The 16,751-nt window shown below is 39.6% G+C and overlaps 1 protein-coding gene across 2 annotated transcripts; it reads right to left on the bottom strand.

Moving 5' to 3' along the window:
• Positions 1–1,558: 1,558 nt before the first annotated feature.
• muc15 (mucin 15, cell surface associated) lies at positions 1,559–15,681 on the bottom strand. Of its 2 annotated transcripts, XM_058091692.1 has the most exons (4): positions 15,539–15,681; positions 8,518–9,308; positions 4,784–4,954; positions 1,559–3,032 (listed from the first exon to the last, which is right to left on the bottom strand). In XM_058091692.1, exons 2-4 carry the CDS (start codon positions 9,281–9,283, stop codon positions 2,911–2,913), a joined length of 1,059 nt encoding a protein of 352 aa, XP_057947675.1. In that variant the 5' UTR covers positions 9,284–9,308; positions 15,539–15,681; the 3' UTR covers positions 1,559–2,910. The 2 variants fall into 2 exon arrangements, with proteins under 2 accessions (XP_057947675.1, XP_057947676.1); XM_058091693.1 differs by lacking the exon at positions 4,784–4,954.
• Positions 15,682–16,751: the final 1,070 nt, after the last annotated feature.

Here is a 16,751-nt window from a genome sequence, read left to right as displayed (position 1 = left end):
GTCACTCGGTGTCAGTAATGTTACAGAAATGTTCAATGAATCACACACACCAGACTTGATTGCCAGAACAACAGGCACTATTGCAGGTTTGCATTATTTTGCGAAATGCACAATAATCCCTCAAAAACATGGGCTACTCTGACAAGCTAAAAGTCAACTCTGAATCCCTGACATCACCTCCTGTCTACACGCCATTCTGTTATTTTACGGAACACATTTATAGGAACACACCTGAGTCTTATTCATGTCTTAAATGGCCTTCGGTCTAAATACTCTTCGGTGTACTGTATTGGGTATTGGGTAATACAAGTGTAAAGTATAGAGTGTAAGTTCATGTCCAGAAGGCTCTAATAATGCTAAAAACATATTTAGAAGGTTTATAAATCCTTCTTCTCTGGAATGTACTTGTCACGATCCAGTCGAAAACTAATAAATAATAAACAAGGTATTACAATATATACGGTACCTGTCAAATGTTTGTATGGTATTTCTATGTTTTTGAGCAGGGTGTGTGCAAACTTTTTATAAACATTTTAGGATTTAATAGACTTCCATGTTGGATTAAACATGCAAGATGTGAATTTCAGCTTTAATTTAAAAGGTTTAGTATAACTTTTACTATTTATTAATTGCAGCCATTTCATACAGACCTGGTCTAACAATATGTAGATTTGCACTATTTAGATAATGCTGAGGCCCTGTGCAGTTTTTCCCCCCAAAAAATACCATTTCAGGGCACTCAGAATGCCATTTCCATGTGGATGACAGACTGAAATGTTTTGACCTTCCGTGTGGATAACCCCTCAATGACCCCAGTCTCCACTGCACTGTTGACCATATTTGGTGTACATGTTCATGTTGGGGGAAAAACAAAAACAAAAAAAGTAGTTCTAATTGTTAAAGTAAAATGATTTCATTAGTGCAAAGCAAAAAGAAAATTACATTGATTTTAGCCAATATTCATAACATTCGTTATAACCTCCATTTAGATAGCATCATTTAATTTCATTCAAACCTCATTTCATTCGAACCTGTCCAACCCCCCCAGATGAAATATGAACATTTCATTGCAGGGATGTGGTGTCTTTAATTGATTTCAGCACCCTGCCAAACTCGTCTCATCCAAAACTGCTGAGGCTTCTGGGTGGATCAAAATAAACAAAGAGTTTATCGAATTGTAATGCTTAACTCCTGAGTGTGTGAAGCACTCAAAACACCCCCTGTAGAGGTGCAGTGGGGGAGAATGTAATCTCACCCGAGGAGAGTCATTATTGCACAACTAATCTACATCACAATGTGACACAATTGTTGAAACCATACAAAGAAAGTGAAGGGAAGTCCAATCCATAGAGTTTCTTTTTGCTTTAGAATCCACACGAGAGCTAAATTACTTGTGAACTCACAGGATTTAAACAAAAGCCAGACTTAAATCCCATTGACCTTCTATGAATGATCATTTTCCACCTCCAATAGTTTGACAATTTTCTTTTACTTGTTTCATATAAAAATAAAAAAAAGTCACACACTGAATGTGTTCTCCTACAATTGAAATGCAAAGTAAACATAAGAAAATGACATTTATTAACATAGAAAACATAAACCAAGCAGAGTTTTCACACTCAAGTCTGAATTTTGCAAGTACAAAATAAATGAATGCACCGGCCTAAATAAGCAGTTACAGTCAGTTAGTAATGAAAATGTACAAAACATGCATCAACAGCGGAAACATCAAGACATGTCACAAGCATCAAAAACGTCTATCATCGGTCTGCAATGCATAATTAGTGCAGAATACAGTGTTTTTTTCCCCTTTAACACCCCCATCTCTCTCATCGCTGTCGCATAAAGTGCTTTTTTGACGGATTGGTGTCAGATTCTAGAACAAAGCAGAATTACAACAAAGCTGACCCACCACCAGCATTTCAAATTGTTGCAGGCAAGTTGGTGTGCATATCAATCAAAACCCAGAGAAAATGTTGACTGATTGCAAGTGGAATAAAGATACTGACATGAGATAATGCGGCCATGTCCTTTGATTGGGTGTTTTTGTTTGTTGGGTATTGCAAAAGATTTGGATGGGAGCATTTAAAAAATGTATAATAATAATAATAATAATAATAATAATTTCCGTTTTCTATGTGCTCAACAAAATATAGTGAGAAATACTTGCTGAAGGTTGTCACTCAAAGTCAAATAAAGCTCACGAGAAGAATAACAATGAAATTATAATTTAAAAAGTTTTAAAACAATTGTGCATTTACTATATAATCTCTACTCGGTATGCAGCAGTTGTATGCTGTGTAACTCTCTAAGGTGCACCTCATCACTGTAAAAGAAAAGCTCATATCTCTGTTTGGACACCTAGAGGTCACAGGATTTCAGAAGTTTGCTATGATAATGGAGCTGTAGCTACTGAGAAATCCTAAAACCAAATCCATAACTCATTCACTGAATACCAAGCACTCCGCTCGGGTTGGAATATTATTCTCTTTTGGTTGACAGTCCGGTAGCTATGGTCCTCGATAACTGGAAGACCAGCTCAAATCCTGCTGGCTGTTGTCCTCAGCATGTTATGATTAATATGATTCTAGGAGGAGAAAAGGTTATCATATTTGACTAGGATAACCACCTGTACTATTACCAAGATAAATTCCCATCCAATATTGATATGCTGTCATCCACCATTAACTGAAAAGCATTTATCAAAAATAGTTTTGTAATCATGTGTTACATTATCTAAAGGACGGATAACTTTTGACTATCAAAAACAATGAAACACAAACAATAGTAGACTTTTACGTGGCGTACAGTTGTCAATTTTTCCCTCGAAAAATCACGTCAGACTTAGTCACAAAACTCCTCATCAAATTTTCTTTTTTCAAGGCAGTGAGGAATAATCCCTGAGTCTTTTTAATTTGTCTTGCGTCCTGGTATGTTGCTCATTTGAATGTTGTCTCCTTGAAGTCCAGGGTTATAATAAGCTGAGCCACCAAAATTCAGATCCAACGGGTCGCTATTGTCCAATCGGAGAACTGGGAAAAAAAAAAACATTTACATATTGAGTTTACAGCTGTACCATAAAAAAATCCTATTATGTTTAAAGCAGAGAAGAATGACATATTTGTTGTAGTTTACTGCCTTTGTAGTTGATGTGGTTCTGTTTGAACCTACACTTTCTAAACCAAACATTTGTAGCCTAGAAAATACACTAAACACACATCTTTGTTATCCTGGCAAACTAAGTAAGTGGGCACACCAAGTAATAAGGGTACTTGGAATAAAGAAAGCACTTGTACAACTATTGCTGTAAGACATTGATAGAATAAGATGATCTTAGAGTGGAACCTCTAAAGACAAGCACAGTTTGTTCCTGGAAACTAGTCAGCCTCTTGTTTGTACAGATTTATAATTACAATCAATATAATGCACCTAAGCGCAAATTTCAGATTCATGGCTTCATGGTGTTATCTACTTATGTGATTTAAATTTTCTTAAGAATCATAACACAAACTTATTGAACTGAACCATGAATTTTATGTATCGTTGTACCCTTGGTATGTAAGTATTTCGCACCATAAAGCCATGAAGCTCAAACTTGTGTTCAGGTCCATTCTGTTTCCATTGATCATCCTTCAGATGTTTCTGCAGCTAAATTGGAGTCCACTTGTGTTAAATTTAATTGGGTATGTTTTGGAATGGCACACACCTTCCTCTCTAGTAAGGTATTGTATATACATAAGTATTGTTAAATTATTCATAAGTTGATTTTTTTTCCTCCCTAAAATATCTGTCTACTGTGTTTTATTTCCTCTACCAAGGAGGTTATGTTTTTGCTAGTTATAGAAATAGAAATAGAGCCAAATAGACAAGGTGAACTGGAGTCGAGCCAAGCAAGCAGCAACCATGGCTCCAACTTTTACACACAAAAACACAATACAAACAATGATGCTGGTTGCAAGAGTCTTTTGGGGAGGGGCAGTCACTGTATGTGACTGGCCAATCGGATCATGAAGACAATTTTCCTTCATCACAATTACAGATAATGAACTTGTTTCATGCTCATACTGTACATTATCGGATAGCTTATAAAAACAAAACTGCAAAATCCTTCAGTAATCTGGAAGAATGGCATGTAAAAAGTATTGTATTGTAAAATCTTCAAGTGTCATATTTTCCTCTATATTTTTATTGTCCACTGTGACATTGTACCAAGTAGCCAGGACATGTGTCTAACTTTTCTATTGCACAGTGACTCGATATTGTTGGTATCTGTCTGTGGTGACATTTGGAATAAGTATAACAGAGGTCTCCTGAACTCTGTTTTTCTTCTGAAATATGATTACATTTCGTATTTGCCGACCACAAACAACTTCAATTCATTCAGTTTTCCGAGAAGACATTTAAAGATCATCTCATCATCTTATACGTTACAGATGTGACCACAGAACGATTACAGAATATGGATGTGTGCGAGGCAGATGGGAAAAAAATGCTGTATTTCTTTGCTCAGACCTACAGGTAATTTAATATTGTATAGTTTTATTTATGGTGTATAATCCCAGAGACATTTTTTTCTAAACTCATGGTGAAAATTTGACAAATTGCCATTGAGCACGGTTAAATTACATGCTGGGGTGAACTCTTTACAGCAGGATAAAGAATCATCTCTGTGTGTCTTTCACTTATTAAATCATTATTGTTACATGAATAGATATTGTTGTAACGCATTATTACATCATTATTCCTATGGTGCATTTTAGCAACTAACTACTTTAAGACATACCTGGGTCAGCTGGGAACACCTCAACCAGTTTCCTGTGAGAGAAACCTTTCTGGTGTTTCCTTTTTAAGATGATGTATGCCACCAGTCCCACAATGGACACGACCACCGCTGTTCCCAATACAGCCCCCCACGCTTCACTTCGCTTGCTCTTACTGGCCTCTGATGAAAAACCTCCATTAAAAAACAATGAATGGAATGGTTAGAAAGGGAAGAAAGAAATGAATTCATTCTCAAACAAATGTATTTCTATGCTATAATTCTATAATTTTCTACCACCCGTGAGCTGGAGCCGATCCCAGCTGATTTTGGGCAAGAGGAGGGAACTTGTGTTGGCCACCAGTCAATCACAGAGCACATACAGTATAAACAAACAACAGTTTACACTCACATTCACGTCTATGGTCATTAAAATGAACTTCAGTATACCAACAAGCATGTTTTTGGACTGGGGGTATAAACCCATAAAAGCATGGGATAATATGCAGACTGGAGAAAGAGAGGTCTAAAACCAGAATCACACGGCTTTGAGTCGAGGTGGGCAAAACCTTTCATTTCAGTGAACCAGATCATTTTGGTTCATTCAGTAAAAAGATCCATTCATTTCGGTCATTTCACTCAATTGGTCATTAGCCTGTGAGCTCCTCCTGTGCATAGACCCGGTCAGCCATGTCGAGTCAGTCCGTTCACTCATGTTCATATTCGTTCCGTCTCAACAGCGCAACAACACTTAATGACTAGTAGTGTGACGGTCATGAACGAACGGGTCAAAAGAACTAGTTCTTTTTTGTGAACGGAATGAACGAGGTCACCGACAGTGTCGGTCAATCTCTCAGTCTCGGAATTTCAGTCAGCTAACCCCACCCACCCGCAGAGCGAGGCGCAACGATAGGGTAAGACAGGCAAGCACGCGGTTAGTCCCGCCCTGCAAAAGTGAACTGACTCTCCAGCCAAGCAAAATGAAGCATTTGCAACTGAACGGACTGAACGGTTATTTTAGGGGTGTGACCTTGTTCATTCCGTTCACAAAAAAGAAGTAGTTCTTTTGACCAGTTCGTTCATGACCGACACACCACTAGCTGTGAGGCAGACATGCTAGCCAGATCACTATCAAATAGTTTGAGATGAAACACTGTGCTGTCTTATGCTGTGCTATGCTATGACGTGTGTGCACCATTTAAGAGGTGGGGCCTGGGAAATGACATCACTTAGCTAGGGTTGATTGTGTTTAGCTGAGTGTTGCATGATTAGCAGCAGAGTGCGAGTGACCGGAGTGAGTTGCGGCCGACAACAGCTCCTGTGTGAATGTTCACAGCATATGTGTTCCCTGCTTGTTAATAAAGTGATTCAAGTACAACATGAACCTCTTCTTAGTTGAGTAGTAGTTTACACTGGTTACTAGGTGTCAGTTTCCAAAGCAATTTCCGAAGCAGGAATTACCTCACTTAACACGGTCAGGTCTGGAACCACTTAGTAACAATAAACGAGGGATGGTATTGTAATGATATTGACCCAATTTTCTGCTTTGAAATTGTCTTTGTTTAAGGTATTTAGGTAAATATCATTCCATTTTAAATACCTCCAAAAAGTAGAGCATTACTTATACAATCTTTATCAGATGCAAGGATGTATTCTTGGTTAATCAGAATGTGTTGACATTATATATTAGACAGTGTATATTAGCACAAATACATTCATTCATTCATTCATTTTCTACCGCTTTTTCCTCACGAGGGTCGCGGGGGGTGCTGGAGCCTATCCCAGCTGTCTTTGGGCGAGAGACGGGGTACACCCTGGACTGGTGGCCAGCCAATCACAGGGCACATATAGACAAACAAACATTCACACTCACATTCATACCTATGGACAATTTGGAGTGGCCAATTAACCTAGCATGTTTTTGGAATGTGGGAGGAAACCGGAGTACCTGGAGAAAACCCACGCATGCACGGGGAGAACATGCAAACTCCACACAGAGATGTGCCGAGGGTGGGAATTGAACCCTGGTCTCCTAGCTGTGAGGTCTGCGCGCTAACCACTCGACCGCCGTGCCGCCCAGCACAAATACATATTTATGTCAAAATCAAAATGGAGTAATTCAAATTGCCATTACAGGTGTGATGGTGTTTAGAAGCTACATGTGAAGAGCGGTCACTCCATAAGCCGCCAGTATCTGATTATATACCTTTCAATAGCTAGTTCATGTTGTTGGTAAAGTTTGAATATGTGTTTAAATGTGGCCAAACACAATCTATTTCATGTGTTTACATGCCTTTTAAAAATGCTTTTAAGGCAATTTTTGCAACAATCCGTTGTTGTGGTGCATGCAAATGCACTAGGGGCAACTTGCGGGGCATGTGTGAGTTGAGTACTCGAGTACTTGATTCACTTAATTGAGTGACTCTCAAGAACTTGAGTAAACGGAATCAAGTTTCCAAACCCTTGAATCTGCCATATATTTGTTATTTTATTTTCATCAATCAAATTGTAAACAGTTGTTTTTTAAAACATGAGGACACATTGCTCTTATTTTGTGGTCGCATACTCCTGTGTAGAAACTAGGTATCTTTGACCCCAGTCTCAGACCATCTCATTGAGGGTTTTCCCACTATAACAGTGTGTCATTGTCCCTCCTGAGTAAGACGTTATAAAAGAACCCTTCAAGCAAAGTAGACAGCTGAAACCCAAACCCAAGCTTTTTTTTCACTTGAAAGAAGGGATGTTTGTCCTCTGCCTGTGGAAATCTAGATGGATATGGGTTGGTGGGAAGGTGGAAAAAAACAAATAAGAAAGGGATTGTATGTGCTTTGGGTTTAGCGGAAGACAAGCAGGTTTTGGGTTTAACTTTCCAATTGAAAACCTGACAATGATCTGAGGTTACATTATGTCACTGGTAATGCCCCTATTTCCTTCATTTGTGGCAACACACAAGTCAGGCAGCCTTGCTAGAGAATTGGTCCTACTAAAATGAAACACATATTATTTCTAAAAAATCCAATGGTCTCTCTTCGGTGACCTTAAACGTATATCTCTTGCACACAGAGATTCTGTAACATTTGTGTATCTTGATAGTCAAGTCAGAATTTCGAGTAATGTCTTTCATGGAGAACGCATCAAAGCAGGGGGGTGTGACATATGCAATACCTGTCAAACAGAGATAACTGCTTTCAACACGGAGGAAGTAAACTGCACACACCAGTCTAGGAGTCGTGGAATACTATTTCAATCAGCCAGCATCCCACCTCTGTTGTAGCCTCTGATACTACATCCATCCATCCATCCATCCATCAGTTTCTATGCTGCTTATCCTCACGAGGGCCGCAGGTATGCTGGAACCTATCCCAGCGCGAGGCGGGATACACCATGGACTGGTGGCCAGCCAATCACAGGGCACATATAGACAAACAACCAATCACACTCACATTCATACCTATGGACAATTTAGACATGCCAATTAACCTAGCATGTTTTGTGGGAGAAAACCGAAGTACTTGGAGAAAACCCACGCTCGGGGAGAACATGCAAACTCCACATAGAGATGCCTAAGCGGGGGAATCAAATCCAGGTCTTCCTGATCTCCTGACTGTGCGGCCTGATGCTAGATCAGAAAACAGAAAATATCAAACTAAATCTGTTTTCTATTCCTTGTCCTGTTCAGTGTCGCACAGAGTTGGAGCCGACCCCAACTAACTTTGGGCACAAGGTGGACGACACTCAAAAATACTATAAAACCGTACCTCTTTCTGAGCTGCTCCCAGCGGATGCTTGTTTATCCGTGAGGTTGCCCTTAGGTGTTTCAGAAGCAACAGTTGTCGTCACCTCAGGAAATAATTTGGTGGGATCAGAAGGCAACACTTCTGGCGGTGATGTTGTAGATGTTTTGTTTATCTTGTTTCTTGTTGTGGTTGTTACAGTTGTCGTGGCAGATTGCGTGACATTGTTTGGTTCCGTATCATTTCCTGCTGTTGTGTTGTCATTTGGATTAGTCACCTCTGGTGGTAGGCTGGTTGACTCTATATCTGTGCCATTGGAACGTTCAGGATTGGTGGTAGAGTTACCATCAAACGGATGACTAGATGGTGTAAGAGGGGGTTTGGTTGAGTTATTCAACTCCTCCTTATTTCTGGTGACGTTGTTTTGGTTTGATTCTCTAGTTCCATTTGTCACTTCAGGTTGTTCTTTTGTGGTATTTGCAGATGTGGGAGGCTCAGCAGTTGTGGCAACAGGAGAATCATGAGCTGTTTCATTTTCACTCTGCTCTTTACTGCCCACGTGATTTTCTCCGTTATATGTGACACTGCTGACATCATTGCTTGGTTGCATAGGAGACACGTCTCCTCCTGGTTTATTTTCTTCTTCCTCTTCAGCATCAGAGCTCTGCTCACGGTTCCAGCTTTGATCAATTGTGTGCCTTGGAGAATTCGTCGAATTTTGGAGCGATACCAAGTTAAAAGTGTGTACAAGCAGTAGCAGACATATTGTGATTTTAAAAAGTAGTTCCATTGCTTCCTTTTGTGGTTGGTTACCCCTGGAACAAACAAGACATGACATTTTAAAAGGAATTGCACAACCGCCTCCAAATAAGTCAACATAAGGACAAAGTTCATCCAAGACCAACAGTTCAGGTTAACAACGTGTAATGGGGTGATTTTGGTGACTCAGCTCCGGCTACAGTTGAAAGCCAAAAGTCCGACGGCCAGCACTCCCCCAAACGTATCATGGGCGGCCACTGTGCGGAGCTGAACTAATCAGGCGGTCTATTTAAATGGCACGTTCTCTTTCTTTTCATCAGCGCGTCACCTGCAGCGGAGAAGTGCCGATCACTCCTGACCTGGTTTAGCTGTGGAGATCACGGTGAAGGTAGTTTTCATTTTTCCTTTGTTATATTCAGTTTGCAGTGGTTAACGTGTTCATCATTTTGTGTTTCAGTAAGCCACTGCTGACTTGTTATGCTTTTGTTTTGCTCGTTATATTAAGGGTGGTTGCACACACTACTATTACCTTTTTCTGTGAACCTCCGAAAGCACGGGACTCGCAGACCAATGGGCTTTTAGCCCCGCCCTCGTTACAAATGCTTAAACCTAAATAAACTGTCAATGGCCAAAGCTGTTACCAGTTGCTGGAGTTTAGGCTGCTAGTCCGTCAGACTTTTATGTAGATGTAAATTGTTTGCTAAATGTTTTCATATCATTTAAAAGTATGTTGCTACATCATTCGACCTGTGATTCACCTCTCAACCAGATTTTCAGTCAATTTTAATTAGTGAATACAAAAAGGAAGTTTTGTCCATCCATACATTTTATATGTCATTTATCCTCACGAGTGTCACACGGGTATGCTGGAGACTATCCTATCTTCGGACAAGAGGCGGGGTACACCCTGGACTGTTCGCCAGGGCACATATGGACAAACAACCATTCACACTCACATTCATACCTATGGACAATTTGGAGTGGCCAATTAACCTAGCATGTTTTTGGAATGTGGGAGGAAACCGGAATACCCGGAGTGGCTAAATACTCGACCACCGTGCAGTCTATGACACATATTAAATGTGTCTTCTTCTAGAACATTCTGACATTTAGTATTAACAGGTCAGTTCTTACAACATCCTGATTCATACAGCTTTTGTTTGTTTCCTTGTTGGTGTAAACAAAGGTTTTCCACTGAGTAAATACTGAAAAGTCAACTCTGCCGTGGTGTTTGAATAAATATGTTAAATATGTTTTGTAAAACAATACGTACACCATAAGTGAAGACAAAGCTTTGTAGTATTATTTGTAAATAGTGTCAACATTAAAGCTTCCTTTTTACACCATGCCTTTAGCTCTACCTTCCACAATTTTGCTGTATTTGCAGCACATTTCGACCATATGCCGCAGCCCAGTAAAAAACAATGGCCTCCAGGCCATACTTTGGACACCCTTGGACTAAATGAGGACATGTGTCCTACTAAAAACTGTTCTGTTAAGCATTGATGCACTGACTGCTTATGGAAGTACAAGGTACTGAACATGTTACATTAAAAAAAGTGTAGCTTTTGCCCCTCAGAGCATACATATGATTTCACAAAGTTGTGCACTGCCAATGTTTGTGCTACTACTACTACTACTACTAGTACTACTACAACAGCTATGGTGCAAAATGTTAGCACAGCTAATTAACTGCAAGCTAAGCCCCTCTGATGATTTTGCAGTGCCTACCAACCCGCGACCGGACTCGGCATGCCACGCTTGAGCAATCACCCACTGGAAGGGGAGTAAAGTCGTTCACTGATTCGGCCTCAAAGAAGAGTTTCCACACATATAAGGCCCTGAAACTTGTTTTTTTTTTTTTTACCACCATAGAGTGTCTGCTTTTTGTATTCTTATCTTTTATAAGAATAAAAGAGACGGACAGAAAGAGATCTAGTTTGGCTAGCTCATCTCCTTGGATGTCAGCCTCTGCACATATCGCATATCACAGCAAACACACAACACGTAAACACACTCATACAGCCTGACTCGCACTCGCTTGCTCTGCTACATTCAACTTTTTTTTTGCTGACTGTTCCTTCTCCAAACAATGACAGCACTTCATTTACATTATGTCAACATCCACATAGTAGATTCCATTTTTAATGGCCGGTTCCACTGTTTCCCTTAATGCATTTCATTCAAGCAAAGCACGCCATTGATGCCTGCCGGCCGCTGCAATAAGGGTTCAACTGGCTCTCTTTGGTCGACACAGGTAGCATTGCAGCACCCCAATGAAATGCTTTGCTTGAGTGAAATTTATTATGGGAAAAAAACAATTTTTTTTCATTTTATTTTGGTTTCCTAGCTACCTTTGTTTAAGTTAAGTTGCTGTGTGATGAGTTTAACATTCTTTGTAAGATGACACCATGAATCACTGTCATACTGAGTAATGACCTCCTGTGATTTCCAATGGGTTGACAAGCTTGTCATAGTTTTTTCATAGCTCATGATTGGTTCCTGTCAAATAAAGAGCTGCTGGTCCTCACAGACGCATACACACCACGATATGCCATTTTATGATGTAGACATAATCATTTTACAGTCCGGTGCAAATATTTTTTTCTCTATAAAGTTAGTAGGTGTGGCCTAAACTGTGGTGTGTCTCATACACTGGAAATTACGGTAATTATTGTATGACGAAGAGACTGTAGATGCCCTGCCCTCAGTTGAGTATTGATTATAATGCTAATTGTAACAGAAACTAGCTAATCTGGAAATATTGACTTTCTGGATTTACTATTTAATTACAGTATATTTCATTGGTGACCTAGGAAAGGTTTATATGGGAGAAGTGTTTATTTTACACTTACAGTATTTGTGATTTTTTTTTACTTTATGAATGGTACAGTAAATGGGAAAGGGATGGGTGGGACTCCTAATGATCAGTCCTCTCTGTTACATCTCCTTAAGGACCGCAGTGAATTCATATTAGCTGCTTGTTGCTCTGTATGACCAGCCAAGTCCTGTGACAATGCAAGTATCATTAGCCCAACAATGCATTTCTTGGGACATTTACTTTCTTAATTATAACAGCAAGCCAATCCCAAGTGCATGTGCTGCGTTTAAAGAGTCTGGGATTAACTGGCCTGCCTGCATTCCAAAACTGTTACCTGTTAATTGGCAGAAAAAATATCAGTGAAAATATGTAGAGCTTTTAAGCAACATGCTGCAAAGGGTAGGTTAAAGTGAATCAAGTTTGGAGTTTATAAGCAGAGTTCTACTAACAAATGCCAGAGATGATTCACAAAGATTTCCAACCCTGCGAGTTTTTTCAGAATCTGGAGCATATAAAATCCCAGCTGTTCTGTCAGCCATGACTTCATAGCGTCTCACAAAAACATACTCTCGGTCAAATCTGTAGGGCTACCTACAAATTATCTAACATTTGGACTGTTAATTAGTATGGTTTAAGTCCTGTCTCGTCTTTAGAGATGACGCTTGTTTGGAACAGTACAAGGGCTGAAACTTCAAATTAATCAGTATATACAGTATCGATTTGCGGTTCACCGTGAAGGGAGAAGAGGAGGGGTGCTGGCACTGAATCTAATAACACTTTTATTCATCTAATAGTCACTTTTATTGCAAATATTCACTTAAAAACAAAGAAGAACATCAACGTCAAGGTAGGAAGAAGGTTTAGAGATGGGAGACTGCGTTGTGTGTCACAAATAAACATTTTTATGAGCATATCAATTACTTGCGGTTTGGTTTTCCAAATACGGGGATTCTTATCTGCTAAGTCTTATTCTTATTCTTGGCGTAAATACAAAAATAAATAAATGGGGCTAAGAAGTCACTGGACACAATTCTTTTTCCGAGCGGGATGGGAAATAATAACTCCATGGATAAGTTTATGTTGTATTGTGTAGCGACCCTGAAATTATGTGTGATTTTAAGAGTCCAACTGTTGATGTGAAAGCATCAGGAAGTACATGGTGTGTGTGTGTGTGTGTGTGTGTGTGCACGTGCACGATCAAAGAGAGTGACAGTTGGCTACATGTTTATTTTCCTGCTATGTTCATGCTGATCCTTATAGCATGGTTGTGGCAGACAGCAACCTGTTTTGAGTAATAATGATTTCTTGACTTTGGCTAAAATATAATATAGAAAAAATATATTTTTTTAATTATAGAAAAAAACTATGAACTTGTTCACCCTATTGCCGTACCGAGATGAATTGTTCTCACGTTTGTTATGGAGGATCGGTTCCCAAAATAAGTGAAAGTCGCAACTATATTTTTTACAAATAATATATACATTTTAAGTCAGTAAAACCCCTCACTTTATACACTTTTATCACACAGTGAGACAATTCGAATTCCTCACAATTTTTTGTTGTTTAAACTTCATTTGAATTTTAATGATTAACCTACAAGGCTGGACACAAGAAATTATGACATGAATCAATGTTTTTTTCCACTTCTTTGACTGTTTTTCGTCACCTTGGTGACCTTGGTGGCTGTATTGGAGCGTTTTTGTATCCTTGTTAAAAGATATTTCTCCTCTTGTCGTATTTTCCTTCTACTTTCATCCTTCCGTAATGGTGCCCAACAACTACAACTTTTTCTTCCTCCTTGCCTCCAGGGTGCCAAACGCATTTTTCAAAATATGAATGGCGAGGGAACACTGTATTATCATGTGCCATGTTAAACTTCATCATCATTCACTTATCTACACAACACAATCCACATTAGAGGCTTGCAGAGACAACATTAAGTCATATTATGTGTGTATAAACACAGATGTTTTTAGGAACAACATAGTTGAGGTCTCACAAGGTTTTGTGGAGGGACAAAAGAGGGACAAAAAACATGGCTCGTTAACGATGCGGCGCATTTTAAAAGCAAAGTCATGTTGCGTTGCTTTCAATGGATCACCAGCCTCTTGACGATACCATGGGGAAGTGGATGCTGCGCAAGACATGTGCAAGACAGCAAAGACCATTTCATATGTTGTTTTTCATCATGTAGAGTGAGTTCAGTGCTATTTAAATCAGGGGTGCTCATTAAGTCGATCGCGATCTACCGGTCGATCGCGGAGGTGGTACTGGTCGATCGCTGGTCGATCGCGGCGTGACATTAAAAAAATATCATCCCAGCATCAATGCAGTCACTTGATTGATATACAGGGCAGCCATTCAGATGACAACTGAATGTTGCCCTTCGGGCGACCAATCAAATCAAACAACGTCTCTAAGTGCAGCAGAACTTACGATGTCAGCCTATCATCCATCCCCGTTACTTGATTGACATACAGGACAACCAGTCAGATGACAACTGAATTTTGACCTTTAGGTCACCGCTCATGCGTAAACAACGATGCAAAGTGCTAAGCTAGTCGGCGAATTGCGAGATTTTAAAGCCCTCGCTAAAGTTTATGGTCACTAAAATGAGTGAAGGAGCTGGACCAAGTAAAAAGGCAAAAACTGGACCAAGTAAAAAGGCAAAAAACATATCACTTCCATACGGATATGGAATATTATACGGATATTATGATACGGATATTATCCATGACTGATAAACATTTGGAAGTGTGCTTGAGGCTGGCTATCAGCAGCTACTGTCCGGACTATGCATCCCTGGCTGGTTCAATTCAGTGCAAGTCATCAAAGTAAACTCAGGTAATTACAAAAAATGTTAATAGTTAATTATGTGTGTTTTGCAATATTGGCTCATTTGGTTATGTAAGGTACATCAACATACATTGTACGTACAAATAATCCTCAATACATTTGAAAATAAATAGATGTTTTGCATTTTTGTAGTGGGTAGATCATTTTGACTCGGTCATTTTAAAAGTAGCTCGCATGCTGAAAAAGTGTGAGCACCCCTGATTTAAATCATATCCATAAGAAAAGTACTAGTTTTGCCTTTTCAATGTTATTGACGCTTCAACTTCTTTCCCTGATATAAATATCAACTCTGGAGAATTTTAAGAAAATATATCAGCAGCATGATATGTTTCAGTACATTTCCCATTCCCAACATTTACTTCCTAAGTTGGAACCTCTCCAGAAACCGCCAGGCAAATGCCCACATTTTGTACATATTGTCCAGTCGATGTTTGACAACACTTTTTTAAATGCTTCTGCAAGGATGAGTTTGAAAAGTTTTAGTTTCCTTGTTAAAATATTGACACACTTTACAAGTTATTTCCAACGTGTACTTCCTTCGAGTCTGACATTGACCTTACACTCTCCAAGAAAATGCAACAAATTGAGCCTTTCTCAGTCAGTGCTTACCTTATTGTGAGGCTGTCTCAGTGAGAACAGGTGCACAAGCGGCAAATTTCTTCACTGAGTGATCAACTTGAGTGATTCAGCAGTCACCCGGCGAGAGGAGGGAGCACTCACGCAGGGAACAACCTGCTCAACCTGCTTCTACGCCTCTCAGCAATAATGACACACCCTCAACCACCGTCATGCTATGACAGTCATGGAGATGGAGATAAATACATACAGTAGGTGGATCCTAACTTAGCTGTTAAATGTCACGTCCACGTTGAAAGAACTTGGGCGTATCCATTTCTGGCTTTCCAGGCGATAGCTGTGAATTCCCCCAATGAGCAGAGCTTCTGGCGACAGGTCCCATGTGTCTTTTCTTCCGCTGGAATCGGCTGCTGTCGTCATAGCAACACAAAGGTGTCTGGAAAGCTCAGGTTTCATCCACACACCTTTGTCTATCTGACGAGTGACGTGACTTTCAGAGCTCACCTTTGAGGAGTGTCAAATGAACCGTGATTGTTGTTTCATTTTTATTCGCTGTGTCTGTGGCTGGAATTAGATTCTAGTGCTTGAGTGAAGCGGATGAAGTGGCGCTCTGTGTTAAGAGTGTATCATCTTTCACTGGTTAGCAAATGAGCATCCCAAAAATCAGAGCAATGGACGCAAAAAAAGTGTCATTCCTGCCACGTAAATACAGTACACACATTGAGAAACAAAGAAACTCCTCCCTGGGTGGAGCCGCCTCAGTGAAATATGATAATATGAGGTAAAACACAATCACAAGAGGACAAACATGCAACCTCGCCCATCAAGAGAAATGAATGCCAGTGAGGGTAAATAGACATTTGTTATTATTATCTTGATTTCACATGTGTTACCCTTTGCCCGTGTCATTTTATGTGATCAACAAAGATGCATATGATGAATGTCATGCTAAATGGGCTATGGACATGCTATGTATTCAAATAATAAGTGAAGCATAATGTCAAGGTTCCAAATAAAATGTTTTGCCTTTGTTGGCAAATTACTTTTAAAAAGCTACTTTACAAAAAAGTAATGGTAATGGTAATGGTTTTATTTCATTTGAACATGCATCAGATTCCAATTGAGTGCATCCCATAATCAGTTCCCAGTTCCACATGTCCAAAAGGAGTAGGAAGAAGCAAAGCTTATTAAATCCTACCCCTCCATCTGGTACTTTTACAATCAGTAACTGTTACATTTGTTCATT

The sequence above is a fragment of the Doryrhamphus excisus genome, chromosome 1 (assembly GCF_030265055.1).
Source record: "Doryrhamphus excisus isolate RoL2022-K1 chromosome 1, RoL_Dexc_1.0, whole genome shotgun sequence".
NCBI classification, from domain to species: domain Eukaryota; kingdom Metazoa; phylum Chordata; class Actinopteri; order Syngnathiformes; family Syngnathidae; genus Doryrhamphus; species Doryrhamphus excisus.
Note: the sequence above shows the minus strand (reverse complement) of the source record. Positions and strands in the feature narration are given on the sequence as shown.